A 21,697-nucleotide genomic window follows, 5' to 3' on the forward strand; every position below is an offset into this window, starting at 1 on the left:
AAACAAAGGATCAACAATAGACAAATGGTTAATAATTTGAAACATTAGGGAAGAGGGAAGAACTGCAATAGATAAGAAATAGGAATAAAAAAGGGAAACAATGCGTGGGGTGGGGGTGGGGGGCTTCTGGTTGGTATAGTGGGGTTGGTTTCTGTGGGTCTTCGTGAAGAAAGACGCGTAAGACCTGACCGTTTCTGCTTTTTGTCTTATTCATTTTGGTTGTTCTGTTTGTATTGTGTGTTTGTATACAACGAAAATTAATAAAACAGATTGAAAAAAAAAAAAGGGAAACAACAATAGGATAGGTCAAATCTAAAATTAGTGGTCTCATAGCTTTTATATATCGAATGCGTCCTTGAAAAGAAAACTTTTGAGTTTTCCTTTAAATTTGTCAAAGTTAACTTCTTCTCTTACATATATTGGCAATGAGTTCCATGTTTGAGGGCCTATTACCGAAAAGATAGTATCCCGACGGGTATTTATGGTTCTCAGGGAGGGAACTGATAGAAGATATTTATCTTCTGATCTTAGGGCTCCTTTTACGAAGTTGCGCTAGGATTTTTAGCGCGCGCTACAATGCCGCGTGCACTAACCCCGAAAATACTAACGCAGCTCTATGGAGGCGTTAGCGTGTAGCGCACATGCTAAAACCACTAGCGCACCTTCGTAAAAGGAGCCCTTAGTGTTCTCAAGGGCACATAAGGAGTGAGAATTCTTTCGAGAAACAGAGGGGCTTTGAACATATTAACTTTAAAGGTTAAGGCTATTTTATAAGTAATTCTATGATTTATGAGTAGCCAGTGGGCATTCTTTAAGAGTGGTGTAACGTGGTCAAATTTCTTTTTATTGGTGATGATTTTTATTGCAGTATTTTGTATAATTTGAAGGTGTCTTAGTTCTTTAAGAGTTATTCCCTTGTATAATGAATTGCAGTAGTCGATTTTTGATATGAGTGGATTAAAGTATTTAGAGAAGAAGGGTCAAGGAAGTTAGCCAGTGATCTGATCAACCTCAACCTGCAAAAGCAGCTTTTGACTACAGCACTGATTTGATTATGGTAATTGAGTTTGTGATCGATAATGACACCTAGAATTTTAAGTTTGTCAACAGACTAGGTGGGATTTATTAGTGGCAGGCAGGCAGCTGAAGGTATCCATAGGGTCTTAAATTTAGTATGGCAGGCTACACAGGAAGGATCCCCTTGGGTGGCGGTGGCAGTGGATGCTGAGAAGGCGTTTGACTGCGTGGATTGGAAATTTATGACACAGATCTTTCCCAAAAAGTAAGTGTCTCTTAAATGGTAATTTACTCAAGGTTGCCTTAGAGGAAGAATCCCCTGTCCACTGTCTGATCCATAGCATCCTGCAGGCAGAAATAAAATAAGCATTTTGCTTACAATTCTGAAAAGATCATAGAAAGCATCAGCTAAATAATCCACTTGACATTAGAAACTGCTGATCCCTCCTGACAATTGTCTCCAGATCACAGCTCAACTTGGAGTGGCAAGCCCAGGCAACAAAAGTCGCTGCTGACGACACAGTCTTGAAGAGCTTCTTATGAATAAAATCCAGCCTGCGGTCCTGGGTATCCCTTAATAGCACACCACCTTCACTGGGAAAGGAGGTACACTAATAACCTGTACCATCCAGAAATCCACTTTCTGGGAAACAAAGAGCTGGTTAAATGCAGCATCCATTGGATGGTTTTAGCTACCTGAAGCAGCCCCTCTGGAACCTCCCAAAGTCGTGAGCATTTTTGTAATGTCTTGATGGCCCTCGCACTATCTAGGCCAGGGGTGGGCAACTCCAGTCCTCAAGGGTCCAGTCAGGTTTTCAAGATTTCCCCAATGAATATACATTGAAATCAGTGCATGCAAATAGATCTTATGCATATTCATTGGGGAAATCCTGAAAACCTGACTGGATTTCGGCCCTCGAGGATCGGAGTTGCCCACCCCTGATCTAGGCATAACAACTCCTGAGGTACCAGAGGAGGCTAACTACCTCCCACCTCCTCATGCGCTGCGTGACAGGTAAAACACGGACGATTCTCAGATAGCCATCCATCGCTCACTTGGTATAAATCCAAAGTATCCTGGCCTGAGGAGTCCATCACACCTGTTTTTAGGCAAAATCGAGGTGTTTTGAGGCACAGACTTTATTTTCAAATTAGGAAATTCAAGATGGTTGCCGCAGCAGTGATTTTAGCACCAAAAACAGCCCAGGGGAACTATACTGGGGTTCAAAAACTAGTGATTTGGGGATTTTAGAGGAAGGGGAAAGCACAGTTATTTACCGTAACAGTTGTTATACAGGGACAGCAGGCAGATGTTCTCAATATGTGGGTGACGTCTCCAATGGAGCCCCGAAGCGGACAGCTGCGCAAGCAGACTTGCTTGAAGATGCTCAAGGCCCAGCAGAAGAGGAGGCCGATCTTCGGGCACCGGCACCAAGCAAGGACATGCAGATGCCGGTGCCCAGGTGATGGTAAGAAGCGGCGGGGGGGGGGTGCCCAATCACGTCAGGGGGGTGCCAGATCGTGGCGGGGGGTGCCAAATCGCGGGGGGGAGGGTGCCGGATCGCAGGGGGGGCCTTCGGGGGGAGCAATGCCGGTTCTCATGGGGGAAGGAACCTATCAAAGCGAGTTTCCATTATTTCCTATGGGAAGGCTCGCTTTGATAAACGAGTATTTTGGATTACGAGCATGCTCCTGGAACGAATTATGCTCGTAATCCAAGGTATCACTGTATTTGCATTTATGTGCCAAGTGGAATGAGATTATCTTTAAACACAACAAATAACAGGCTTTTTAGTGTGACCATCCAGCAATTTTCACACATCCAAAAGTGTTTGCACTGTAAAACTATATCTTTATTTGAAAAAAATGGAGTACCAGCTTACTGTGTCAGAGTGACACAGACTTTTGAAACCAATAATTTGATTAATTTGCATTTGATAATTTACAGAAAATGCTTTTAAAAGTTTGCTCCTGCCCATACACTGCTGGACACCAGGAAAAAGGTATGCGGGGGGGAGGGGGGGGGAGAAATTGTTAGTATCGGCCAGGACAGGAGGGATCCCTCCTGTCACGGCCTAACGGCAGGCCTACAGCAAGTCCGGGAAGGTGTCAGGTGGTCACTGGGTGATGACCCAAATATAGGACGAGACTCCCATTTTGGGGCCATTTTTTTGGTCCAAAAATCTCATCCTATATTCGAGTATATACAGTAGCTTGAGATAATTAAATGTTGTTTAATAGTAATATGGAAATATGACGACTAAGTACATACAATTTCTCGTTGAAGTGGTTGCTGAAAAAACTGCAAAAGACTGTAGGGTTTTTTTGGTGTTTTTTTTACCTCACTGTGTATGTACAGTATCTCGAACTTGGGAAAGAACAAACCAAAATATCTTCTGGCTCTGGAGAATTAAGTGAGAAGAAATTAGGACAACTAAAAGCATCTTCCAGAAAAGAAAATGATGCTACAGAGGATTCAGGAAAACTTAAGTACTAAAGAAGATATTAGAAAGATATATGTCAAAGACTCTAAGGGGCAGCCGCAGAGAACTTTACAAACTAGTACAAAACACCAGTGTTTTTAATTTACTGGGCAATGCTCAGCACACACCGCATGCAAATTATATGCACATTCTGAGTCTGTCAAGAATAGGTGGTAAAAAGAGAGAAGGCAGCACAGCTCTTGTGCACAGGCTCAATAAGTGCAGAGCTGTGATCTCCAGAGCTTGAAACAAGAGGCTAGCAGCAGCAAGGGCAAAAACAAAATCCTGCAGCTGAAGCCTCTTTGCGAGATCAAAGGTCTTTTCTTTTTTGAGTTCCACAGCAATTTTATTCATTTATTTATTTATTTTAACGTTCTTTATTCATTTTCAAATTGAACAGCAAGTGCACAAAAGAATATTCTATACAAGTTATTTCACAATAGCAATCTCTACCACATAATATTAGAGGCACTTGTTAAGTGTGGAACACACACACATGGCCACCCTCTTACAGACTAAGATTCAAGCAAATGTTAAAAAAAAAAAAAAAAAAAAAAAAAGGAGGTTAGGTTCTTACCTTGCTAATATCTTTTCTAGTAGATAGTTGTGTCATTCTGGACAGTAGGGTATTCTCCCCATGCTCGCAAGCCATGCAAAAGGAATTCACTCCCGGTTTTCAACTCTTCCTCCTCCTGCTAAGGAATCTGTTGCCCCCTTCAGTTTGTACCAAAACAGGTGATAGCTCTATAAAGATACACATAAGAAGGGATATGGGGAAACTCCCCAAAATACAGTGCTGTTCTGCTCTGAAAATATAACATGTTAAATAGTGCAATGGAACAATCCAAACCTCAGAATAATCAAACAAATCAGAAATATTCATGGAGTTCAAACATTCCTCAATGTGCTAAAGCAATACATTATTCTTAATGCCCTTGAAGGCTGGCTGGCTTTAAAATCTCAGCTTTGACTTGAAAAGTTTGATTGAGAGAGTAGGCAGGCTGAGAAATAACTGACAGGGTTCACTGATGGCACTGATGAGCACCCAGCCCTAATCAGAAGTGATGCATGTAAAAAGACATGCAGTGCCACCAGTGAACCCTTGAAAAAGCCATTAAAGTTGGCAAAACGGGTCCCATCGGGCCATGGATATCTGCATCTCTTTCAGATAAGTGATTGAGTTTTTCTGCTGGGCTGAAGAAAAGTAATAATTAAAAGTGGAACACTTATTTTAAAGAAGATTAATAAAGAAATTTCAAACTCAGCAAGACAGCTTTAGAATAAGGGGTGGAAGGTTTAGAGCAGGGGTGGCAAACCTTTTGACTTCCCTGGGCCGCATTGGCCGAAAAAATGTTTCTGGGGCTGCACAAACGCGCAAACGCTGCAGCAAGACAGAGGAGGGAGCCGGCAAGATGGTAAACACCAAGGGGCAGCAGAGTAAAACATTGCATCACCCTCGACCAGAGCCGCACAAAATACTTCACTGGGCCGCATGCGGCCCTTGGGCCGCAGGTTGGACACCCCTGGTTTAGAGGATCAATGATTGAAACTTGGAAATGGTCAGTCTTGGCTTAAGATTAATTTACCTACTTCCAAGTGGGTTTCTGAGTTTCTCTGCTGGATTGAAGAAAAGTAATCATTAAAAGTGGAATACAGTAAAACCTTGGATTGCAAGCAACTTGGTTTGCAAGTGTTTTGCAAGACAAGCAAAACATTTTATTAAATTTTAACTTGATATACAAGCAATGACTTGCAATACAAGCATATACAGTATACACACATCACACACATCACAACTGAGCCGATGATTCTTCTCTCTCTGATGCTGCAAGAGTGTAGTGACTGTTCAAAATGAGCAAGGTCTTGCAATGCAAGTATGTATAGTATTTTGTATTAAAGTTTTTGGGTTGTGGAACGAATCGTCTGAGTTTCCATTATTTCTTAAGGGGAAATTTGTTTTGATATACGAATGTTTTGGATTACAAGCATGCTTCTGGAACCAATTATGCTCACAAACCAAGGTTTGACTGTATTTATTTTAAAAAAGATTAATAAAGAAATTTCAAACACAGCAAGACAGCTTTAGAATAAGGGGCAGAAGGCTTAGAGCAGTGGTTCTCAACCCTGTCCTGGAGGACCACCAGGCCAGTCGGGTTTTCGAGATAGCTCTAATGAATATGCATGAGAGAGATTTGGAGGTGAGAGGCATGCAAATCTGCCCCATGCATATTCCCTAAAACCCGACTGGCCTAGTGGTCCTCCAGGACAGGGTTGAGAACCACTGGCTTAGAAGATCAATGATTGAAACTTGGAACTAGTCAGTCTTGGCTTAAGGTTCATTTACCTATTTCCAAGTGGGTTTCTGAGATCCTCAATCTCCCTTTATTCACATTCTATACCAGGGATGTCAAACTCAATTACATTAAGGGGCCAAAATCCAAAATACAAGCTAAGTCGTGGGCCAGACCCCGCCCCTATAATAGTACTAATTATAACACTATTTTTTCCATTCATTTTTCATATATACACACACAATATAATTTTATTAACACATAATTGTTAACTACAAAATTAAACTACACAAAGCACACTGTATGCTTCTCAATGTTCATTCCTACCAGAACACAAATAACCCCTATGCAAATACGGGACCAAAAACTAAAAGTACTAATATATAAAAAAGAAACCCTAAGATTCGCGACTCTGCATGCAGTACAACCCCCAGAGAAAAAGAAACAAATGTATTTCTTCCTGAGCAGAGCAAAAGATAGACAGCTGAGTAAAATTCTCAAAATTTACACAATTCAACACTAAATTTAAAATAAAATCATTCTCCCTACCTTTGTTGTCTCCCTCCCTTCATGCTGTGCCTCCCTCTGGCAGTTGTCTAACCTTCTGGCCGGCTCCAACTTGGTGAGCACAAACAGATGGCCAAACAGAACTCATTGGTGACCTCTAGATAAAATCCAGCTCTCTCAGAGTCTGATCCTTTCTTTGACTTGTGGTCTATAGAACGCTGGTAATCTTACTTCTTGACTGACATGAAATGTCAAAACAAGCTTCGGCAAAAAGGACGAGACCATGCCAAGGAAACTCCCACTTTCACGATCTTGAGGAAAGGCTCCCTGCACGACAGTGCCTGCATGTTCGAGACTCTTCTCCCTGATGTAATAGCCATAAAGAGCTCATATGGAGCCTGACTGAGGCCATGCAGAACCACATTAAGGTTGCATGACAGAAACAGCTGATTTACCAGTGGTCTGAGCCTTAGTGCCCCTTTTAGGTATCTGGACTATGTCTGGATGAGAAGCCAGGGGAGTTTTGCGTTCTCAGGATCTAAACACGAGAGCCTTGCCACTTGTGAAAGCCAGTACCACCAAGATTGGAGCATAAATGGAACCACCTTTTCCATTGTGTATCAGTGCTGAAAAGTCTCCCACACCTTAACAGAAACGGAGCCATCACAGGCTTCTTGGCTCTAAGGAGAGTATCAATGACTACCTCCGAGTATCCTTTGCACTCTAACACCATGCACTCAAGAGCCATGCCATAAGACCAAAGCGATTCAGATCTTCTATGACCACTGGTCCCTAGGAAAGAAGATCGGGCTGAACCTGCAGTCCAAGACCTTTATCCCTCTGAACACACACTAGGTCTGCATATTACAGCCTGCATTGCCAATCTAGAGCCATGTAGAGAATCTGTCCTATCATCGGCCATAGAGGAAACGCATAGCTAGCTCTAGCTCTTTGGTCTAGCTCTTTGGTCACAGCTAGACTAAGGTGTCCAGGCCCTCATTTTTGGGCTCATATTTTCAACTGATGAAATGATCCACCATCTTGTTCCTCTCCGGAGCTCTAAGATCAAAATTTGGTTGACCACATCGAAGAACGATGGACTGGAACGCTGCTGCAGATAACACCTATTCTCCCGGGTCTAAGGTCTGCCTGCTGAAGCAATCGGCCTGGACACTGTCCACTCCTGCTACATGCACTGCAGAGATTGCCTGAAGGTGTTATCGCTGCCCACCGGAACAATAAGTAGACCTTCAGATGCTCAGCTACGCACTCTTGGAGCCTCCTTAGCAATTGACATGTGCCACTGCTGTACCATTGTCCAAGACGACTCAGACGATTCAGATGGCCTGTCCTTTCAGAATCTTCTCCAGCTTCTGTTATGCCAACTGAATGGGCCAAAGATCCAGTCTGTTGATTGACCACTTTCTCTGCGAGGCCAACCACTTCTCCTGGACTGGGTGACTATTGCAGTGGCCTCCCCAGCTGAACAGGCTGGCATATGTTGTGAGAATCATCCACAATGCTATTCTGAGGAGCATGCCCCATAAAAACGACTGTGGACGAAGCCACTAACTCATACTGTTGCAGGAATCTTGAGACCACAGGAGTGTCATTTGAAGGGAGTCTGTGGGAACCACAATGACAGCAGGGCGCACTAGAGAGGCTACATGTGAGCCTTCACCCACAGAACCTCCTCTATAGTGGCTGCCATGGAGCCTAGCACTCGGAAGCAGTGCCATGTTGATGGCTTGACCATCAAGTCTGAAATCTGAGTGCAAAACTTCTGTCTGTGTGCCACTGGAAAATAGGCACGACATTCCGCTGTGTTGAATAGAACTCACAATTATTCCAGCAATTGGCTCTTTCAACAATTTATAATCCATCCCAGGCTCTGTAAGCCTGGACCACTTGAGTCATTGTCTGTTCTCGTTCCAAGAATGATGGAACTCTGATCAACCAGTCGTCCTTGTGTATGGATGCATTTGCAATCCCTGCCCTTTGGAAATATGCTGCTACCACCGTCACCCTGGTAAACGTGTGAGGTGCTGTTGCCAGATCAATAGAGAAGTGAACTGACCTCACTTAAAACCTGCCTATGGAGATTGATCAAAACTCTTTTTGATCAATCTCCATAGACAGGTTTTAAGTGAGGTCAGTTCACTTTTTGATACAAGCACTTTCTGACTTCCTTCTGTCTTCAATTAGAAGCTTCCCTGCAATTTCTAAAAGATCAATAGAGAATGCAGAGAACTGATAATGACTTTCTATCACCTGGAATCTTAGGAATCTCCTGAGCACCTGAAACAAGAAAATATGCAGGTAGGCTTTCGTCAAGTTTAGGGAAGCTAGAAATTTCCCCAGAACAACCCCTGAGCTTACTGATTGCACTGTCTCCATACAAAAGCATGGAATCTTCAGGGTTTCGTTGATGTGTGCGAGATCTGGGCTGGGTCTCCAATCTTCTGAGCCAGTCTTGGGCACTATGAAGTAGGTGTAGAACCTGTCCGAGTCTGATTCTTCTGGCGGCACTTGTTCTATGGCCTGAATTCTACAAGTCTCAGCACTGTTGCTAAGACTCTGCATGCCTTTTCTGGGCGCCCACCAGGAAGTCTACAAACTATTCTGTAAAGAGATGGGTGAACGCGAGCTTCTACCCTCCCTGAATGATCTCCAGTTCTCTACTGTCCCTATTGCACTAGAATTTAAGTTAGTAAGCAAGTAAATACTTAGAATACTTAGAATATGGTGAACTAATTGTGAACCACTCAGATGACTGTGCCAATGGGCGTTATATCAAATATAAAATAAACTTGGAAACTAAAATGCTACTAGCTTCATGTTACCAACAACTTCAACCTGCTGGAAAAGCTTGTACGCTAAAAAGTGGGCATTGCAGAGAGTGTTCATTTTAATACGAATGAGCTCTTTTTAATGCATTTGCATAGGATTCTCAGTGGCTGCTACCACAGTTGGTAAAAGCTACCGAGAATCCTTTTGTGCACCAGAAGCTGAAGTAACTTAGTCTTATTTGCACAGCACACTTTTGAATATCTGCTCTTAAGAGAGGAATGGAACTAGTTGGATCAGAGCAGAGAGGTTGACCTACTACAACATTTTTAAAAAACCCAATCCTCTCGGTTCCTCAGTTTTTAAGTAAACCTTCCTATATGTGCAGGCATAAAAGCTCTCTAGAAAAGGGAAGCCCTCACTGGTCCAGTTTGATGAGGATGCAGGGAGGCCCCCAAAGAGAGTGAAATTCAAAATATAAATAAACATTACATCTCTGTTCCCCAAGTGTGGAGTCATATGTGCATGTCTAGCAACCTGGGCCACACATCTTGAGGAAGAGGCAGTGGCAGCTCCACATTCAAATACTTCTATATATGGGCTCAGCTATGAGTGAGAGCTGCGGGAATAAGTGCAGAAACAACCTCCCCCCCCCCCGCTCTGTTAGCTACTGATGGAAGTGGTGAAATGGCAGCATCTCAAAGCAGCAGGCCTGATAGCAGCAGCACCGAGACACCTCTTTGGAGTATGCCCCTTCCTGAGGGATCCTCACACATCCCCAGTAAAGTAAAGGCAACTCAAAAAGCAACCCCCAACCATTGTTATGAACCAGAAGACCTTTTTAACGTGCTATTTGTGCCATTAAAAGTGGACATCTGACTCAGAATAATGGATGAAGAGACCTGGTAATATTTTAGAAAGAGTTGCAGGCCAAATGCAATTCAGCAGAAGGGTAAACTACAGTAGTGTCAACAGGACTACTATAAGTGTCAGTTTGCCTTCTCCTGCTCTAGATGTCTGATGCAGTCCTGAATTTTACCCTTACGCCTTTGATAAAGTCCTTTGAGCCAGGGCCACTCAGCGTTGCTGCCTCTCTTATTCTTACCTTCCTCATTTCCTCCAGGTCCTGCTGCAGCTTCTCCTTCTCCTGTCCCTGCTCCTGCAACTGCTCCAGCAGTCGACTGTTAGCATGCACAGATTCCTGGAGAGAGAAAAATATCAGTGGAAGGCAAACCCTTCCCAGGGAACATGCAGACACAGACATACAAACACACCAGATGCTCTTGCCCCTCAAAATAAGAGGGCTATGCCTTAGCCTTTTAAGTACATCTGTGCATTTGTGTTATATCAGAGGGTCAGCACTACAGGAGGATCTGGTCAGTCACTAAGAGGAATGCAGTGTCCAGCTGTACCTGTAGGTGGGGCGCAAAGGGAGCAGCTGCTCCTCCAAATGAACTTCAAAAGAAAATGGTGCCTATGCGGTTTTATAAATCTACTTGTTCTGGTGCCTTTTTTTGTTTTTACACTGCTCCTCCGATGCCAAAATCTGGCTATGCTTCTGCCTGCCTGTATACCATTTTGGGTGAATATTGTCATAATGGCAGCAATAAAAGTCAATAAATAAAAATCTGTAATATTTTAGTTATAAGACAACTACAGGGTTTATATCTTGTCCCTGAGTACCTGCAGCTGAGTTTGGAGGTCATCCCGCTGCACCAGCAGCCCTTCTTTCTCGCCCTGTTGCTGCCGGAGTTCCACCTCCAGCTCAGCATTTTGCTCCCGCAGCAGGTTCATTTCTTGTGTCTTAGATGTCTGGATCTAGCATGAGCAGGACCCCAACACAATTAAAAAATAAATAAATCAATAAACACCACAAAAAAATACATATTGAAAAGAATTAAGAGCAAAGCTTTAATGTACTGAACATTTTTAGAAATATTTTTAATTTTTTTAACGTTTTGCTCAGTGTAATGGGATCCTGTCAAGCAGATACTCAGCCCCTCCACTGATAGTACCTGTTCTAAAGCAGCTAGGCTGGTACGCAGGGCGTCGTTTTCAGAGAGAATGCTCTCGACCTGCTCCAGACTCTCAGCACTTTGGCAGGCTACCTGCTCCAGGGCACAGGACCAGGGTATGGAGAAAAAGCACAAGACGAAAGAGCAAGAGAAATCACACAAGGAGGACAGAGACCAACAAAGTGATGTGAAGCATTGTTGAAGAGAAGGTGGTGAGAACAAAGAAGAAAAGGCAGAGAGGTGAAGAAGAAGAGAATTAATCCTTAGAGCCCAAACAAAAAGAGAAAACAAAACACTTCCAAAAAACTAAATAAAAAGAAACAAGATGGAAAACAGACTAGCAGGAAGTGTTATGCATCAGTTATAGCTTCCCACTGCCCAAGTATTTCTGCACTAGCAGCTCATGAGAAGAAGCATGTAGAGCATTGGGGGGGGGGGGGCCTGAAAATATAAGCTATTGCATGCTACCTGCTCCTGAAGTGCCTGCAGTGCTGCTTCCTGCTCCTTCTTCAGTGCCTGGGACTGCGCTTCTAGATCAGCAAAACCCTATCAAAAGCACAGTACAGAGACCTCTGGTCGGACAGCGACTCTCCATGCACAGGCAGAAAAAGTGACTCTCCCCACCCAATAGTGTTGGTGACAGAGCCAAGGATTAAAGGTTCTCAGTTCTGCCTCACCTGCTGAGCAGTCTGAAGGTCCTGCTGCAACTTCTGGTTCCTGATGGTTAAGGATTTGAGCTCTTCCTCTTTTCTTTGCTGGATTTCATCTATTTTTGTCCTGGAGCAAGAAGTAAAAACAAAAAAGAGGCAAGATATTTCATTTTAATTTTTAGAATTTTCTAAGTCCTGATGACAGATTTAGGACAAAGTGCTGAAAAAAAGGTCTGTTTATTGCAGCATAACAGATTCATGACAGACAGTCAATGCCAAGCTGTTTAAGTTATTTGACCAAAGAAATACTCGATTCTGATTGTGTTTCACAGTATAGAATTTAAGAGCACTCTTGCGTTTTGAGTAGGGAATCACCGATAATAGATACTCACAACCTTAATCAATAACTACATCCTCATGAAATTATGCACCAGAATGTTCAAAATTATGCATAATTCCTTGGAATGTACATAATGGTATTGGTATCACTAGAAGCAGTACAATGTGTCTTGCCTCTCTTGACCCCCTCAAAAAAAAAACTCCCAAAAAAACAAACGCAACATCAAGGTGGCCCAAGTAGCCCTATACACAACACACTCCTCTTCCCTGACTCTTCCCCACAAGGCCAGTGGCACCCTATCACCTTCCACTTCCCCAAAATAAAATCCATAGTGGCCAGAGGCCAGTATTTACCTTGCATTCCTAGCTCATCCTCCCCACCAAAAGATGTCCTAGTGATCCAGGTAGCCCCCTTGTACCTCCTCCCACCAAACTAAGAGCCTGTTTTACAAAGCCGCGCTAGCAGCTGTTGCGCGTTAATGGCCCCGAAGTCCACAGAGATTTAAAGGGCTTTGGGGCTGTTGCTGCGCAGCTTTGTAAAACAGGCCCTAAGTACTCACCTCCCCAGACATCCTGAACACCCTCCCCACCTCCCTCCCTGCCCAATTGCTCCTGCCTCTAGCACTGCCATCTTTCAAAATGGCAGCAGCTGACCCCTGGCAATGTGTCCCAAAGCATCAATAAAGATCAATATACCAAATAGTTAAATGCTTCTCAAACAGTACCTGCCCCCAGGCAGCTAGGGTGTCATTTTCAGAGAGGATGTTCTCAACCTGCTCCTGACTCTCGGCACACTGGAGAGCTATCTAGTTTGGCAGTATGTCAGGTACCATCATTTGAAAGATAAACTAGGTGCACTGAGGTCCTGAAGGGGTTCTACCTGCATCAGAGGTTTTCCTGGCTAAGGGATTCCTGAGATGGGATGCCTGGACAAAAATATCCTGGTCCCCCCAGGGGTTGTAAGAGTCTAGTGCAAATTATGTGATGCAAGAGTCCAGGGCAAATTATGTGATTTTACACAAATATGTGCACACTCAATTATGCAGGAAATTATGCCTGTGCATAATTCTCTGCAGTGTAACTAAAGGGAGACTTTTGTTAGCACATAACATGTTCTAAGTTTCCTCAACTGTATCTAGTCTGCGGTAACCAAGCAAGGCAGTGAAATATCAGAAATATCAACTCAAGGGAGAAGAACCTGAGTTGGGACCGAGAGATAGACAGGACCATTGTTACATAGAAAACTCTTTCTGGAAGGCAAAACTCTACCTGCGATACATTATGCAGTGATCAGGGATAGACTATGCAGCAAGAATTACTAAATTCTACATTAAAATTCCCGAAATTCTATGACAATATATGGTTGCATCTGCAAGAATAGTAAATATCAGTTTTCTAGCTTTACTCTGGCTCCTATTTTGCTGTTTTCAGGGTTTCATAGAAGGGAAGGAAAATTATATTTCATAGATAAGGAAACAAAGAGAGGCAATAAAAATTAAGGATAAAAGATTGGAGAAATGTGAAGTAGTCAAATTCTGTGGTCTGTGGATTGTGGGAAAGAGAGAAAATAGAGATGTTCTGAGATCTGAAGATGAAGGTATGGTAGAGGAGAGAGGGAGGCTGATTTGGAGACTAAGTAAGGGGATCCAAGAGGAAATTAGATGAGAGAGATGTTTCTCCCTCTTATCCTCACCCAATCCCTCTTTCAGTCATTTTATTTCTTTCCCCTCCCCTCTTCTTTCCAGTTATTGATCTCTGCCTCTCACCCTCTACCCCAGGTGCTAACATATTCACATGTATAACTGTCCCCTCTCCAACTTCCATTAGTCCCAGCTATGTCCTCCCTTCACTTCATCAACCCTTAGCCTTGGCCAGGTTAACAGAAGAAAGAGGAACATTATTCTCTATTGCTGGGAGCAGTCTTCAATTCTACAGTAAAGCCCTCAGAGCTCTCTAAATATGTGGCATCTCCGGGTATTACACAGACAATAATAATAATAATAATAACTTTATTTTTCTATACCGCCATAGTCAGGCGACTTCTAGGTGGTGTACATTGAAAGAAGGCTGGACATTCAGTGAATAACAAAAAGTCTTAATACAATACAATGAGTCTAAATACAATACAATAAGTCTAAATGGGAACTTACGCACTAATTGGAGTTCTATGGGTAAAGAATACCTGAATACATGAAAGGAGCTTTTTGAGAGAAAGAAAAGGCGTTTACAGCGGGGGAAGTCCTAGTGAGGGAGGGGACAGTTTTAGTCAATGAATTTGGCGAATAGGGCGTTAATGAAGTCATTAGGTTCAATCTAGCCATTTATTTCTGCATGAATTTAAACAACTAAAAAAAAAATATATATATATATATATATATAGCTCATCCAGTCATACAAGAAACGGCTCTACAGCACCTCTAATAATGTTTTGATCACTAGGTTCCTTCCTGAGGTCTCACTAAGGATATGAAATAGATGCGATCCCAACTTCCAGACCTCTTCCACATAATTTATGGAGAGGTGTTACTGAGCCTTGAAGGAGACCTGTGTGATTGCACTACAGCAAAATAAAAAAGTAGCAGATAAAGATCAAAGTGAGAGCTAGGGCAAAACAGTTTAGGTAAAGATGCAGGTAATAATTAGCAATATATTAAAAATATTTTATTTTTATTTGCTTATAATGTCATTAATTCTTTATACTGGGGGGACAACAACACCACTTATGTCGACAGTAAAGTTAGAATAGGGTCATTAAATCCAGTGGCGTACCTAGTATACAGTATATGACAGTTAGTGCTGATCATTTTTTAACAACCCCCCTCTATATAAAAAAGTTATTTTTAGTAATGCAGTACTCCCCCCAATATTCACGGGGGTTCCGTTCCAGGAACCCCCGCGAATCTTGAAAAAACGCAAATACGGTTTTTCATGGGGGAGCCTGAAGAGGGCAGCGGGAGAGGGCAGAAGGAGAGCAGCCGGAGCGCCGCAAGTGCAGGAAATCACTCGCGGTACGCTCCAACCGCCTCTTCCTGCACTAAGTCGGGCCTTATCCAATCAGGAGCTGCGTGTCAAAGCTGGTTTTGGGCCCCTTTGCCAGCAGGGCTGTATTTTTTATTAATGCTGTTTTGCCTGTGTTGTGTAGAGCTGCTGGTAATTAGTGAATGGAAACAAAGGGGGAGGATTCCCTTTTGTGCATTGCTAGGAGAACTCATTTAAATACTAATGAGCTCCTAGCGATGTATTTGCAGAGGTTTTGGGAAGAAGGGGGCGCTGAAGTGCGCCTCCATTCCGGGCAACCCCTACCCTCACTACACCACTGGGCTCACGAGTAATGTGAGAAAATACTTCTTTAAAGAAAGAGTGGTAGATACAAGGAATGGTCTCCCAGTGGAGGTGGTAGAGATGAAGACTGTATTTAAATTCAAGATAGCGTGGGCAGGCATGTAGGAGTTGTTAGGGAGAAGAGGAAATAGTTGATGCTGTGGAGGAGCAGATTGGATGGGCCATTCAGCCTTTATCTGCCATCATGTTTCTATTTTTCAAATGCTGGTAGCTTAGACATCTGATGTACCTCACTCAAGCTTACTTGGAGATTTTCATTATACAGGATGGCCCTGTTTTACAGTGTCTAAAACAAGAAACAGACCTTTCCTAGAAGTCTTGCAAGCTCAATTAATAAAGCAATTTTAAATCTCTAAGAGTAGGGAGGCTGTACCTTTTAATTTTGAAACTTTTTGTTCCTTTATCTGATGCACTCCTAATCCCCTCAAGGAATTTTCAAACAGAACACTGATATCGAACCTTACTAGACAGAACTTTCAAGATTCAAGCTGGTAGACAGCAATCATGGCTAGGCTATCTCATCGATACCGCTAGGTTGACCTACAGCATCTTCAGTAAAGAACTAAAGACCACTTTGTTTAAGAAATTCTTGTCCTAGCCAGACACTCTCCCACGAACATAACTTCCACACCTTACCCTAAATTTCTTCCTCACATTAGGTATCCACATTCCCTGTCTGCTAAAAATTCCCTCTTCATAATTGTATCCTGATATTTCGCTGATGTTAGAATATTTTCAATTGTAAGATGTAAAATAGTTATTTATACATTACTTGTTGGAATATTCATATTTATCTCTACCTCTCTCTTTATATTTTTATCTTTACTTTTCATTAATTGTTTCTTCAGGTACTTTAGTTAGATTGTGAGCCTTTGGGACAGTTAGGGAAATTTCCAAGTACCTATCTTATTTATTTTTATCTATTGTATCTTTTTAATGCATCATTTTTGTAAACCGCTTAGAAACCTCACGGTTATTAGCGGTATATAAGAATTAAATTAAATTAAAATTAAATTAAATACTATAAAAAGTAACCTCTTCTCACAATGCATCACTGGTGAAATACGCTAACAATTTACCTGCTGTCATTGTAGAGAGCTTCTTTTTCCAACTGCAGTCGCTGGAAGCTGAGGGAAGCAACAGAGCAGATGTTAGCTAGAAACCAGATTGCAGGGAAGGGGTGGGGTGGGGAGGGAGAAAAGGATAAGGACTAGAGAATGGCACGGTGGCAGTTTACCCGCGGCCACCGCATTTAGCCACGGGTGATCCGCCGAAACGGGGAACGAAAACTAGCAGTCGCTGCGGCGACGGGGACAAGGCCATTCACCGCCCCGTGGGGCAGTGAATGGTCTTGTCCCCGCAGTGAGGCATGAAGGATCGCGCGGTCTCCGCAGCCCACACCCGCCTGCCCAATCGATCCTAGTGTTTAGCCAGCTCTCTCCCTTCTCCTCACCTTAGTTTGTAGGTTTTCTTTTTCGGCAACCCGCACGCTATCAGAGAGCCACGCACCCGCTGCTGCTCAGTTTCGATCTTCTGCTCTGACGCAACCAGAAACAGGAAGTTGCAGCAGAGCAGAAGATTGAACACTGAGCAGCCGCATGTGCGCGGCTCTTTGGGAAAGCGTGCAAGTCGCCTAAAAAGAAAGCCTGCAAACTAAGGTGAGGAGAAGGGAGAGAGCTGGCTAAACACTAGGATCGATTGGGCAGGCGGGTGGGGGCTGCGAGGACCGTGCGATCGCCCGTGTTCCCAGCTCAAACTGGAAGGAGGGAGTGAAAGGGAAAAGGATTCTGGGCCAAGGGGATGAAGACGGAAAGAAAAACCCACAGCAGGAAAGAAAGGGAAGGACAGGCAGGTGAGCCAGATGCTAGAAGCAGGGGGGGGGGGGGAAGAAAGAGGGAAAAAAGCTAGATGGGGTTGAAGAGACACACTGGTATGGAAGAGGAAGATAGGGGAAATCTGGACACAGGAAGGTAACAGAAAGAGGGGAAATTATGTGCATGGGGCATAGGGACAGAGACATAAAGGGGACATGCCATGGGGATGGTATATGGACACAGGGGGGGCAATGACAGATACATAGGGGAGATATTAGAAATGGAGAAAATAGGAGCACAGAAGCGAGATGGTTTGTGGGGATGGGACAGGGACCGAGCTCGCAGGCTCCAGTGGCTTGCACAAATTACATTGTAACGTGCCATGAAAATAAGAGGGAGGAAGGTAGATAGATAGGCCACGCGAGAGGAGCTGAAGGGTAGTAGAAAGGAACAGATGGTAAAGGAGGGAGGGAAGGGTGGTGGTGGAAAGGAATAGGACAGACATTGAAGGAGGGTGGAGAGGAACAGACCCCGAAGGGAAATGTGGAAGACAGAGTGGGAGGAAGACAGATGCCAGACTATGGGGGAGCGGAGGGAAGAAGATGGGTGCTAGACCAATTGGGGGGGGGTGAAGGGAGAGGCACAGTAACAGCAAATGGAAGACGCAGAGAGAAGACACAGTGGATGGAAGGAATTGAATGAGAAGATGTGGAAAGCAGAAACCAAACAACAAAGGTAGAAAAAAAAATTTATATTTATTTATTTATTTTTTGCTTTAGGATAAAATAGTATATTAGTTGTGTTGATAAAAATTTATAAACAAAGCCCTGCCAGCTGAACATCTCTTTCTCTAGTTCAGCAGCAGGAACTTTGATTTATAAGAAAGGAATAAGCTAAATATTACAGTACTAAGGCTTATATGGATGCAGCGGGGACGGTGACGGGGCGGTGAATGGGATGGCAGTGGCGGTGACGGGGCGGTGAAAGTGATGCCGGTGACGGTGACGGGGCGGTGAAGGGAACGGCGGTGACGGGGCGGTGCAGAGGATGGTGGGCCGGGGACGGGGCGGTGACGGGGACAGATTTTTTCCCCGTGTCATTCTCTAATAAGGACAATGGACATACAGTAACTCCTGAGTATGTCACATACACAGTCTTGGCCTATCTGAGCTACCTGATCAATCTCCAGCCCATTTATTTTAGCCCTGAACTAGATGTGGGGGCTTGTTCACTTAAAGTGAAAGGTTTAATGAATTATTTTTTGTTATAATTTAAAAAAATAAAATAAAACCAAAGGAGTTAACAGCCCAACAAACAATCCCTAAAGAACAAAATCTTCTGACACTCTCAAATCTTACATGGTTCAGCAACATTCTTATGAAAGCCTCCTAATATAAGGAAGTGGTCAAACTACATCCAGCAGGCTATGTTTATGGTGACTGGATGTCATTTCCAGTTTGGGAGGATCCTCAAACATGATCTTTCACTTCTTGAGTACTGCCACAGCTGTTACCTTCTCTCAGATCCTCACATACCCCTCAGTTCTACTGCTTAAATGTTTTCTCACTTCCAGTTTAATGACAAGTTTCAAGTTTCTTGGCTTTTAATATACCGACCATCAGCAAGTATCTGGCCGGTTTACAATAAAAAATTTTAAAGGAAAAATTAAATAAATAGATAAATTTAAAATAATCAAAGTGTACACTGAAGACATTAACTAGACAAACTTGAAGGTGAGGAAAAATGGGAAGGATAGGGGGAAAGTTACATGTTAAAAGAAGAAAGGAGAAAGAGGGAAGAGGGTAAAACAAATAGGGTGGGATCGCTTTATAAAAGCGGTTGGTTAAATATAAAAAGAAGAAAAAGATGAAGAATGGAAGTAAAGAGAGAAAGAAAAAGGAAAAGGAAAAAAAAAAAAACCAACTATATGTATGTGAAGGAAAATCTAAATACAGGAAAAGGCATCACTGAATAAGAAGGTCTTCAAGCTTATCTTAAATTTGTCGAGTTGATTTTCAGATCGGAGTAGCTGTGGCAGAGCATTCCACAAGGTGGGAGCTACTACTGCGAAGTTTATTTTCCTAGTGTAGAAGAAATCTTTTATAGAAGGAATTGACAAGAGTTTCTGATCGGCTGACCTTAGGAGACGTACTGAGCGTTGTGGGATGAGGAGCTTGTCTAGGTATAAAGGCAGGTGAGAAAGTCTGATTTTAAAAGTGAGCAGAATGGTTTTATAAGTGATACGGTGTATAATGGGGAGCCAGTGTGCTTCCTTCAGAAGAGGGGTAACATGGTCAAATTTCCTAGCTTTATAGATGAGTTTTAGTGCTGTGCTTTGAATTAGTTGTAACCGTCAAATTTCTTTTTGAGGAAGTCCGTTATAAAGAGAGTTGCAATAATCTAGGTGAGAAATAACTAGAGAATGAATTAGAATTTTGATCGCATCTGTCTCGAGGATCGAAGTTAGAGAGCGGATAAGACGAAGTTTGAAAAAGCAAATCTTAGCAATCGAGCTGATGTGATCGTGGAAAGTGAGATCTTTATCAATAATAACTCCTAGTAAATGTCTAGTTATTTATATTGCCTGTGTTAGTATTATCCTCTCACTCTTTTACATAACATTTCTGAAAAAGAATAGTAAGCATACCATGTAACCAACAAAAACTATGGCATCAGTAAGATGAAGAAACTTAGCAACTGGGAACATAGAAGAGGAGATAACACCACAAGCCAACAAACTATGGAAATAAGAATCCCAAACCAAAGTTTGAAATCTGGATGATGCAATTCTGCTCAAATTTAGTTTGGGCTCCCATTATCAGGCCTGATCTCAAAATTCTACGCTAAGTAACAGACCTGCATGCACATTAATGGGAATAATTCTCAAATTTGAGTTGAGCATGGGGACTCAACAGGGATATCCTCCATCTCTTCTGCTTTTAGCACTGGTGATGGAACCATTGGCAACTGTTGTTCGCATCAGTCTTGATATATTTCTGGACTTGGTGTGAGAGACATTGAATATAAATTTCTATCACTTATTAATTCCCTTGTCTCATTTCCAAACCTTACCAACCAAACCAATACTGGACTTTCACTCGCAAATATCTTGGAGTTAGGAAATGTGGAGCTCTCAGATTCCTGTGCTGGGTAATTAAATAAATTAGACCAGCCTTTGGCAGGTTGACGGTTTCTTTCATTAAGCTCCTTTTCACCACCTACTCTATCTATAGTGTGTGTACTTTAAAATGAACGAATGTCATACTTATTGAAAAAAATAAAATAAATAAAAGCAACACTTAGCTTTATAACCGGTCGCTAGTTGTGACACATGAAACAGCTTATTGCTTAACATGAACAGCTGGCTCGGACAGGACCCGTTTTGCCAATTATTGGCTTCTTCAGAGGTCTGCTTGTTCAGGTGTGAACAGCTCATCCTGTGGGCACCACGATCAGAACACCATTCCTCAAAGAGACGCCAAAAGCACACATAGGCCCAAGAGATGGAAAGCCTCCAAGAGGCCCAAGAGGATAGAGATCACTTTATCAGAATATCTCTTCTTACTTAGACATTCCCTTTCAAGAGACAAGCCGTAAGACAAAAGGTATCCAGATTGAACATGGGAATGGGACCCTGAGTCAGAAGTAAAGAATGACACAGGGGACACATTTTTCCCCATCCCCGCAGGAACTCAATTTCCCCATCCCATCCTTGCAAATTTTGTTGCTGTCCCAATCCCTGCCCCTTTTCCTGTGAGCTCAGCCTTAACTGCACAAATCTTGAACACTTATGATTTTAAAGTGTTTAAGCCTTGTGCAGATGAGGCCAGAGCTTGCAGGAATGGGGCAGGGACAGGAAAAGAACTCATGGGGATAGGGCAGGAAGGAGAAATTAGGTTCTTACCTGTTAATTTACTGTATTTTTCGCTCCATTAGACGCATCTGACCATAAGATGCGCTCTAAATTTAGAGGAGGAAAACAAGAAAAAAATTCCATTCTGAACCGAATTCTCCCTGCCAGGCTCTGCACCCAACCCCACACTCCTCGCCAAACTCTGCAACCTGACCCCCTCCCTGACAGGCTCTGTACCCTGTCCCCCCTCTGGTGGTCTAGTGGTAGGCCGGAACGGGGCAGGCAGGCAGGTAGGGACAGGGTGGGTAGGTAGGGAGGAGGCCTTGCCTCTCCCTTCCTCAGGCAAGTAGCAGGAAAACCTCGGCCTCTCCCTCCAGGCAGGCCCCAGCCTCTCCCTCCCAGGCAGGCAGCAGGCAGGCCCCGGCCTCTCCCTCCTCATTCCACAGGCAGACGGCAAGCAGCAGGCAGGCCCCGGCCCTCTTCTTCCTCCTCCCCCCGCGCATACCTTTTTTTAAAAAACTTCTGGCGCCTCACTGCTGAGAGCGGCACAGAAGGGTTGCTGGCTGCCTGGCCCCCGCCACTTCCACAGAGAACGGCAG

At 43.3% G+C, this 21,697-nt stretch overlaps 1 protein-coding gene across 5 annotated transcripts in view; it reads right to left on the minus strand.

Moving 5' to 3' along the window:
- The window catches only part of GRIPAP1 (GRIP1 associated protein 1), a 207,344-nt gene that overhangs the window by 107,875 nt on the left and 77,772 nt on the right, over positions 1 to 21,697 (minus strand). For 3 of the 5 annotated variants that reach the window (XM_033922931.1, XM_033922968.1, XM_033922958.1), the window contains exons 12-17: positions 16,511 to 16,558; positions 11,778 to 11,877; positions 11,569 to 11,646; positions 11,101 to 11,193; positions 10,769 to 10,903; positions 10,191 to 10,286 (exon numbers count right to left, since the gene is read on the minus strand). In XM_033922931.1, coding sequence (XP_033778822.1) covers positions 10,191 to 10,286; positions 10,769 to 10,903; positions 11,101 to 11,193; positions 11,569 to 11,646; positions 11,778 to 11,877; positions 16,511 to 16,558 — 550 coding nt within the window. The remainder of the gene's footprint in view (positions 1 to 10,190; positions 10,287 to 10,768; positions 10,904 to 11,100; positions 11,194 to 11,568; positions 11,647 to 11,777; positions 11,878 to 16,510; positions 16,559 to 21,697) is intronic. The other 2 variants (XM_033922940.1, XM_033922950.1) reach the window with 2 other exon arrangements.

Source organism: Geotrypetes seraphini, chromosome 1, assembly GCF_902459505.1.
Source record: "Geotrypetes seraphini chromosome 1, aGeoSer1.1, whole genome shotgun sequence".
Classification (NCBI taxonomy): Eukaryota; Metazoa; Chordata; class Amphibia; order Gymnophiona; family Dermophiidae; genus Geotrypetes; species Geotrypetes seraphini.